General features: G+C 57.0%; 2 protein-coding genes across 2 annotated transcripts; both read left to right on the top strand.

Annotated features, from left to right (window-relative positions):
* The first annotated feature begins 697 nt into the window (after window positions 1–697).
* On the top strand, window positions 698–5,763 carry DPAGT1 (dolichyl-phosphate N-acetylglucosaminephosphotransferase 1). Its single transcript, XM_077893811.1, has 9 exons — window positions 698–1,580; window positions 1,886–2,006; window positions 2,180–2,393; window positions 2,647–2,793; window positions 3,814–3,898; window positions 4,245–4,433; window positions 4,747–4,834; window positions 4,995–5,150; window positions 5,233–5,763. Exons 1-9 carry the CDS (start codon window positions 1,420–1,422, stop codon window positions 5,296–5,298), a joined length of 1,227 nt encoding a protein of 408 aa, XP_077749937.1. The 5' UTR covers window positions 698–1,419; the 3' UTR covers window positions 5,299–5,763.
* A 733-nt stretch (window positions 5,764–6,496) lies between these two features.
* Window positions 6,497–7,823, top strand: H2AX (H2A.X variant histone). Its single transcript, XM_077893819.1, has one exon. The coding sequence runs from the start codon at window positions 6,588–6,590 to the stop codon at window positions 7,017–7,019; it is 432 nt and encodes a 143-aa protein (XP_077749945.1). The 5' UTR covers window positions 6,497–6,587; the 3' UTR covers window positions 7,020–7,823.
* Window positions 7,824–8,121: the final 298 nt, after the last annotated feature.

Genomic DNA, 8,121 nt, shown 5'->3' with positions numbered 1-8,121 from the left:
CCTCTAGGGAGTTCCCCGTCTAAGAGGCACAGATGCACGTGCGCATGCGCACACACGTGTCCACGACCACGGGTAAACAATACCGGTGCAATTATAGTTACTGAAAATCTGGTGGACCACTATCAAGCATGTTACTGGGGTTACTTTATAAAGTATACTTCATACATATATGGTTCTTGTTGCTAATTAGAGCTGCCTTCAAGTAGAAGGGATATTTCACACCTGGTTTGAGAGACAGGAGAGAAGCTGAACTGTGATTTTCAAGGACACAGGTGCCACAAGCCAAAAGCACGGTGACCGAGATGAGGAACCCGGAGTGGGGGGAGCTCCTCAGGGCAACAGGAAGAAGCCACGTGTGGGGCGGAGGAGCCTGCTTTCCTCAGCTGTTTCCAACGCGCCACAGCCTCGCCTCCTGGGTTTGGGAGCTTGGCACCTTGCACTGATCCAGGACCTAGGAAAGTCGAGAACGCGGTGAAACCCAAGACCTGAGGGCACTGCCAGCCCCTGCGGTGGGGAAGCGCCCCGCGGGGTTGCCCGGCAACTGCTGCCACTGCGGGGGCGGAAGGCGGTGGGATGATGGAGGCAAAGTACCTGAATCAAGGACAAGAAAAACATGGAGTGGGAGGAGTGGGAGGGACTTTTCAAGTGCCTAGGCTCCAGGATTTACATCGGCTTCCGAGCCGTAGCTGCGTTCCCGGGAACCAGGCTGCGTCTACCTCGGCTTCCGACTACGTTGGCGACAGGTTTTCTCCCGGGGAGCGGGAGCTGCTCCTTATCCTCGTCCCTCCTGCCGTACCCCCGGCCTCCCGGAGCCATCTTCCCGGCTCCCGAGGGACCCCGGGGGAAACGCGGGATCCTGGCCCTTTAAACGGGACCTCCCGCGGCCGGCGTCCTAAAACTGACGTGGAACCTGGAGTAAGCGGCGTCAGACACGTGGGAAAAGGAGGTGTTCATCTTGGAACCGGGCAGGGAGTTTTTTCCGCTTTGGGCTATACACTTTTAACACGGTGTTAGCAAAGTGTCCGTTTTGGTTGGTCTGTCTTTAATTGTTTTCCCAACACCCTCGTGGTGAGGACGCTCGAGGGAAGGACGCGGTTTAAAGTAACACTTACGTCCCTCGCTCTGCCTGCCCGTACTAAAAATGGCCGCCGCCGGCTTCAAAACGCCGGTGGCTCTGCGAACAAAATCCGGGAGGAAACAGTGAGGAGGCAAGTGCGGCGGGGGACAGCCGAGGGTGCGCGCTGGAGGCTCGCGGGAGTCCTGGGGGCGCCTCAATTCAGAGTTGGGTTTTGCTCAGGCCGCTGTGGGAGGATCCAGCCTGTGCCGAGCGGCTGCTCCTCCCCGCGGGGGGCTCCGGGCTACCGCCCAGCTCGCCCATTAGCCGAGGCGGCGGCAGAGCGGGGCCCCTGGCTGGTCATCATGTGGGCCTTCCCGGAGTTGCCGATGCCGCTGCTGGTGAATTTGGTCGGCTCGCTGCTGGGATTTGTGGCCACGGTCACCCTCATCCCCGCCTTCCGTGGCCACTTCATCGCCGCGCACCTCTGTGGCCAGGACCTCAACAAAACCGGCCGGCAGCAGATGTGAGCGGTGGCACCCGGGTCCCGGGGAGGGGGCCGGCAGGGCAAGGGCGGGACCTGGGGTGCCTGACCCCGCGGACACGCAGCGCTAACCCCGCAGACAGCTGCGGGCTCTGGGAGACGAAGGGCAGCGCTGGCCAACTCTGGGAAGGGATGTTGCAGTACAGGGGACCCTCGGGTGTATCAGGGACTCCAGCGCTGTTGCCCTTCCACCCCCCTTCCCCGTAGATCGCTGTAATGCTTGCTCTAGTGAGTGACCACGCCCCCTCTCCTCTCCCCCGCCCCCTCCCTTTGCTGCTGGGCCACAGCCCAGAGTCCCAGGGAGTGATCAGCGGTGCTGTTTTCCTTATCATCCTCTTCTGCTTCATCCCTTTCCCCTTCCTGAACTGTTTTATGGAGGAGCAGTGTAAAGCCTTCCCCCATCACGAAGTAAGTGGGTGAGTTGGGGGCGGTTGCTTGGGGCTGGGGCCTGGGAGCTACCTGGGAGAGTTGTGGTTATTAGGGTTTGGGTGGAGGGGCTGAGGAAGGAGCGAAGAGACGGGTGTTTTTGCAAGATGATGTGGGCATAGGCTTGAGCGGTGACCTGCCCGAGCCTCCCCCAGTTCGTGGCCCTGATAGGTGCGCTCCTTGCCATCTGCTGCATGATTTTCCTGGGCTTTGCGGACGATGTACTGAATCTGCGCTGGCGCCACAAGCTGCTGCTGCCTACAGCTGCCTCGCTACCTCTTCTTATGGTCTATTTCACCAACTTTGGCAACACGACCATTGTGGTGCCCAAGCCTTTCCGGCCGATTCTTGGCCTGCATCTGGACTTGGGTGAGTAGCCCTGTGACTGACGTCCCTGTGGCCCTTACTTTGGGGCACCCTTACCCTGGGAGATAATCTAGCAGAGCATCATTCCTGGTGCTCCAGATCCTCTTCCAAGTGTCCCCATCTTGTTCCTGTGTCTTCTCAGATCCGTTCTGTTGGTCCTTCGTCCAATCCTCTGTCCTCACCACTTTTCTCAGAAGAATATTCTTAAGTCCTCATTTCTATGGATGGCACACTTCTTACTCTCTTCTTCCCCCAGGGATCCTGTATTATGTTTACATGGGGCTGCTGGCAGTGTTCTGTACCAATGCCATCAATATCCTAGCAGGAATTAATGGCCTAGAGGCAGGCCAGTCGCTAGTTATTTCTGCTTCCATCATCGTCTTCAATCTGGTGGAGCTGGAAGGTAGGTGAGAGTGGGAGTCTGAGTATTAAGGAAACTGCCTGATACCTGGCTTTGGGGAATTCAGGAAAAAATAAAAGCAATATATTAAGATTAAATGTAAAGAAAAACAGCTCTGTCATTGACAGCTGAATTGGCACTAATAGGTAGGCCATGGTCTTCTGCTGAACATAAACAATTTCACAGAACTTCACAATCAGACGAGGTCACTCTATGTCCATGATAGAGTAAAGCAAACCCAGATTCCTCCATAAACATGTCTTGAGTATAGCCAGAACTGCATTTTGTGCATCCCACAAAAATGACTAGGATCTCCCTCTTCTGGCTAAGGTGAGCAATTGCTTCCTTCTGATAACTTGGTTCTACTTAGAGAAAACTAAGATGCTCATAGAATTACTTCCACTGACAGCACCCAGTCTTGGGCAAAACTTTGCCTCCTTCCTTTCTCCCCCAAATTACTCAAAACAATCCTATAACACATCTTCCTAATACTTCCCTACTGAGGCATCCCCTGGTTACCTATGGTGCGTGGTCTACAGTGTCTCTCTTGTTACACGTCAGTAAACCCAGCTTTGACTGCAGGTGTGTTTCTGGTGGTCTTTGGCTGATGGATATCAGTGCTTATTAAAACAAAATACTCTTAAAGCATTTAAACTTTGTAATGTGGCAAGTGTTCTCATGAACCATATTTTACAGTTGAGGAAACAGAGGGCGAGAGAATTTAAGTGTGTCATGATCAAGGTCACACAGTTAGAAAGTAAAGCTAGTATTCAAACCTGGGCTGAATGATCTAAACCAAATTGAAGACAGCAACTTGTATTAGGAAGGGTTCATGAATGAGGTGGAATATTAGGAATTGCCTGAGTGACACAAAAGAAGTAGTGAGTTCTGGAATGGGACTTGGAAGAGGTGGAAAGTACAGCTGGGGACAGAACTTGAGACAGAAATAGGACCCAGTTATGCAGGGGGAAGTACCTTATCAACTCATCCTTCTTTCTTTTTCTTCTTCCCCTGCTTCCAAAGGTGATTATCGGGATGATCACGTCTTTTCCCTCTACTTTATGATACCCTTTTTTTTCACCACCTTGGGATTGCTCTACCATAACTGGTAAGTGGGCCATGTGAACATGTAGCAAGTATGGTCCTGTTGGTCCTGACCCAACTCCTGTTGGAGAGGCTAAGCCTGCGCACACCTGTATTGAGTGTTTTCTGGATGCCTAGTTGGTAATATTCTTCAATTACTCTCTACCCAGTTGCAGTTAGAGACAAGTGCTGTGGAGCCCCCAAGAAGAGATGAATTCAGGGCTTTGGGTTCTGGAGGCTTGTTGGAAGATCTGGAGTTTCCTCTGGGCCAGGACTAGAGTCAGGGCTAGTCCAGGGTTCAGGGCGTGTAATATGAGAGAAAAGACTGATAGTGCCTCCTGCCACTGGCTCAGATCCTCTCCCCCACACAGGTACCCATCACGGGTGTTTGTGGGAGATACCTTCTGTTACTTTGCTGGCATGACCTTTGCCGTGGTGGGCATCTTGGGACACTTCAGCAAGACCATGCTACTCTTCTTCATGCCCCAGGTGTTCAACTTCCTCTACTCACTGCCTCAGCTCCTGCATATCATACCCTGCCCTCGCCACCGCATTCCCAGGTAGCCACTTTGGGGCTTAAAAGGGACATCTTAGCTTTTTCACTTGGGATGCATAAAGCCAGCCTTCTGCATCTGCTGTGTAAGGGGAATGGGCCCAAAGGAGGGCTCTTTCCGTGCAATTAGCCCTTATAAATGACAGAGCACATTCACCCACATAATCTGATCAGCTCTGATCACACAGTGGTAAGCAGAGCCGGAAACAGATCTTCAGGTTGTCTGATTCCACTTTCGGTACTCTTCCTATTAATTGACCGCAGTGTGGAGAGTTCTTGGAGTAGTGGCCCAGTCACATAAAGCTCTCTTCCCCCTGCAGACTCAATACCAAGACAGGCAAACTGGAGATGAGCTATTCCAAGTTCAAGACCAAGAGCCTCTCTTTCTTGGGCAACTTTATTCTAAAGGTAACAGGGTAACAAGGAGGTAAGGCTCTAGGCCACCATCCGGAATTCAGGGCCTGGGGACCCTCGGCTTGCATCAGATCCAAGGGGAGCCTGGAAGCATGAAGCAGATCCCCCATTGCTGAAGCAGAGTTGAAGTTCTCTCCACCTCTGGCCCCTCCAGGTAGCAGCGAGCCTGCAGCTAGTGACAGTGCACCAGAGTGAGAATGAGGATGGTGCCTTCACGGAGTGTAACAACATGACGCTCCTCAACTTGCTCCTTAAGGTTCTCGGGCCCATGCATGAGAGAAACCTGACTCTGCTCCTGCTGCTGCTCCAGGTGTGGTCAGGGAAGGGCTTTGCTGGCTCTGGTCTCCCTTTCTCCATGGCTCTGACTCTGGTGTGTTTCTTTCTCCTCACAGATCCTTGGCAGTGCTGTCACCTTCTCCATCCGGTACCAGCTTGTCCGGCTCTTCTACGATGTCTGAGTCCCCCAATCCTTGCCCTTCACTGCATAGTCTGCAGGGTTCCTGACTCAGGCCTGCCTCTTTCTGGGCCAGGCACGCTTCCGGGCCCAGGCCTCTCTCACCTCTTACTTTTCTCCAGATTTTGTACTTAGCGATTCCGTTCCGCTGTGATCGACATCCTGGGCCTGTCTTGCCCTGTACTGACTGTTGATTGGACTTTGCCTGTGGCTTTCTTCAACTTGCTGCTCTCCCTCTCTATCCCATCCCTGCGGCCTCCCAAAGTGGGATACTGTGCTTTTTATGCAGTTATCCACCACTCGGACTCTCGAGGAATATGTTGGGCCTGGGGATAGAACCCTGGCTGGGGAGAGGGACACAGGCTCGAAGATCACTTGATTATTTGACCATAAATTAAGTATTCTGATTAGTAAGAGCAGATTGGGGGGCCAGGTGCTCCCAGTGGTGACAATAAAGTGTTGTCTTTTTCTTGGTGTTCCTGTAAGTATATTTTGGGCATTTTAGGGTAGATCGGGAGGATTGGTGGAGGTACCTCCTCCAAGAGGATGCCTATCCCTCTGCCCATCTTTTTTCTTTCAGCACAGTGGGCTCCTTGTAACAAGAAGTCAACAGAAAGAACAGACCAAATAGAACATGTTGAATAAGCCCTGAAATCCTCATACTTCAGGTGGCAGGGAGAGCCCTAAGATTGGACTTGCCTGTTCTCTGGTGCCGAACAGAAGTTTTTAGGGGGAGCAGCGGGAGGGGTTCCCATTTCTTCCCTCTCTCATTTCCCTCTGCAGGATGGGAGGAGGGAGAAAGGAGAGAAGAATGACCAGACCAGGAAGGGAAGGGAGTGGTGTCGACCCCGTTCCTTTAAAAATCCCGGGCCCGCACAGGTTTCCCAGAGGCCCTCGAGGTGGCCCAGACTCCACCCTCTTTGCCTTCCGGTTCTGGGCTCCAGCTGTAGCGTTTAAATCTGGCGCCCTTCGCAAGGATTGGCTACATCGGGGAGGGGTTGGCCGGCTGCGTGCTACCACTCCTCCTTGCCTTTTTCCCCGGGCAAAAGGTTTTCAAATCGGACCAATCGGCGGGCGCGCTGCCTCGGCCGTGGCGCGTCACTGAAGGGTTAACTGCAACCAACCGGAGGCGGGTACCCGAGGAGAGAGCCAATCAGGAGGGCGCGGAGGTGTGCCCTGGGGGCTTATAAGGCCGGCCCCTGGGCGCGCGCGGCAGCAGTTGGACTGCGGCGGGCGGCTGTTCGTTACCCCCTTCGAGGCGTCCCTCTTCACAGCTCTTCTACCTCGCGCAGCATGTCGGGCCGCGGCAAGACCGGCGGCAAGGCCCGCGCCAAGGCCAAGTCGCGCTCGTCGCGCGCCGGCCTCCAGTTCCCCGTGGGCCGCGTGCACCGGCTGCTGCGGAAGGGCCACTACGCCGAGCGGGTGGGCGCCGGCGCGCCCGTGTACCTGGCGGCCGTGCTCGAGTACCTGACGGCCGAGATCCTGGAGCTGGCGGGCAACGCGGCCCGCGACAACAAGAAGACGCGCATCATCCCCCGCCACCTGCAGCTGGCCATCCGCAACGACGAGGAGCTCAACAAGCTGCTGGGCGGCGTGACGATCGCGCAGGGAGGCGTCCTGCCCAACATCCAGGCCGTGCTGCTGCCCAAGAAGACCAGCGCCACCGTGGGGCCGAAGGCGCCTGCGGGCGGCAAGAAGGCCACGCAGGCCTCTCAGGAGTACTGAGGGGCGCCCGCGCCGCAGCCGGCCCCCATGCCACCACAAAGGCCCTTTTAAGGGCCACCACCGCCCTCACGGAAAGAGCTGAGCCACGTCGGGCTCGGGGCGGGCGGCCGCGGCGCTCGGCTCCCCCCCGCCGCGTCGTCACCGCCGCCGCCGCCGCCGCCGCCGCCGCCGCCGCCGCCCGGCCCGCCCCTCCCCCGCGCGGGCTCGCCTGCCCTCGCTCCCGCCGCCTCCCGGCCGGAGGGCCGCCCGCTCGCCCGGCGCAGGGGCCCGGAGGGGGCCGGGGGCGCGCCGCTGCCCGCCGCGGCGCCAGTGACTCAGCCGCCCGGGCCGCGCTGAGGGCCGCGGGGAGGGCCGCGGGGAGGCCGCGGCGCCGCCTGGAAGAGCCGCTCGGCGCGCTGACGCAGGGCTGAGGTACGCGCCGGGGCCGGGCCGGGCCGGGCCTCTCCGGACGCCGCGGTGCGGGGACGACCCGTCACTGTCCGCCCTGCGGCCCCCTCGGCTCGGGCCGAACGCGTCCGCGGGGACCTGCCACCAGGGGGGGAGGGGCGGTGCGCCCCGCGGGCCCCGGGACTGCAGGAGGCGCGCGCCCGCGGGGACCGCAGCCCGGCCCGCTCTCTCCGGCGACCGCTCCGCGGGCCACGCACCTCCGTACCAGCACCGGCCCGACCGTCCCCATCTGCACTGAGCCTCCGACAGCTTCGGAACTGGAATTTTGCAGCTATCCCCATCCAAGACTAGGACCCTACAGATTGAGGAGTTTCAGATGGACTAATTTTGTTTATTAAAGGATTGTTTTTTTAAAAACGCGGTGTCTGTTGTCATTCTGTACGAGCTGTAACACCCACGACTCTGTAGGCGGGAGGTGTACTGAGGGAGTGGGGGTCAGGGGGACTCGGACCGATGGCCCGCCTGTGGGGCATACACACGGGCTAGCTGGGCAGGGACAAGTCCTAGGCTTCTCCCCCACTTAACTGGGAGGCCATTTGTTGTTGGAAATGAGAACGGCTGTGGCAGGAACAAAGAATGTTCCAGGAGAACTTTGCACAGAGGTCCCAGCCTCGGAAGTAGAGAGCACAAGGTTTTGTGTCCTCTTTCCTGCAAC

Source organism: Canis aureus, chromosome 3 (assembly GCF_053574225.1).
Source record: "Canis aureus isolate CA01 chromosome 3, VMU_Caureus_v.1.0, whole genome shotgun sequence".
Classification (NCBI taxonomy): Eukaryota; Metazoa; Chordata; class Mammalia; order Carnivora; family Canidae; genus Canis; species Canis aureus.
Note: the sequence above shows the minus strand (reverse complement) of the source record. Positions and strands in the feature narration are given on the sequence as shown.

Excerpts from the sequence above, each read along its gene's own strand:
- H2AX (XM_077893819.1), top strand. The coding sequence starts at position 6,588 with ATGTCGGGCCGCGGCAAGACCGGCGGCAAGGCCCGCGCCAAGGCCAAG.
- DPAGT1 (XM_077893811.1), top strand. The coding sequence starts at position 1,420 with ATGTGGGCCTTCCCGGAGTTGCCGATGCCGCTGCTGGTGAATTTGGTC. Across the intron at positions 2,394-2,646 it reads TGGCCTGCATCTGGACTTGG|GGATCCTGTATTATGTTTAC; the intron begins GTGAGTAGCCCT and ends TTCTTCCCCCAG. Across the intron at positions 5,151-5,232 it reads TGCTCCTGCTGCTGCTCCAG|ATCCTTGGCAGTGCTGTCAC; the intron begins GTGTGGTCAGGG and ends TTCTCCTCACAG.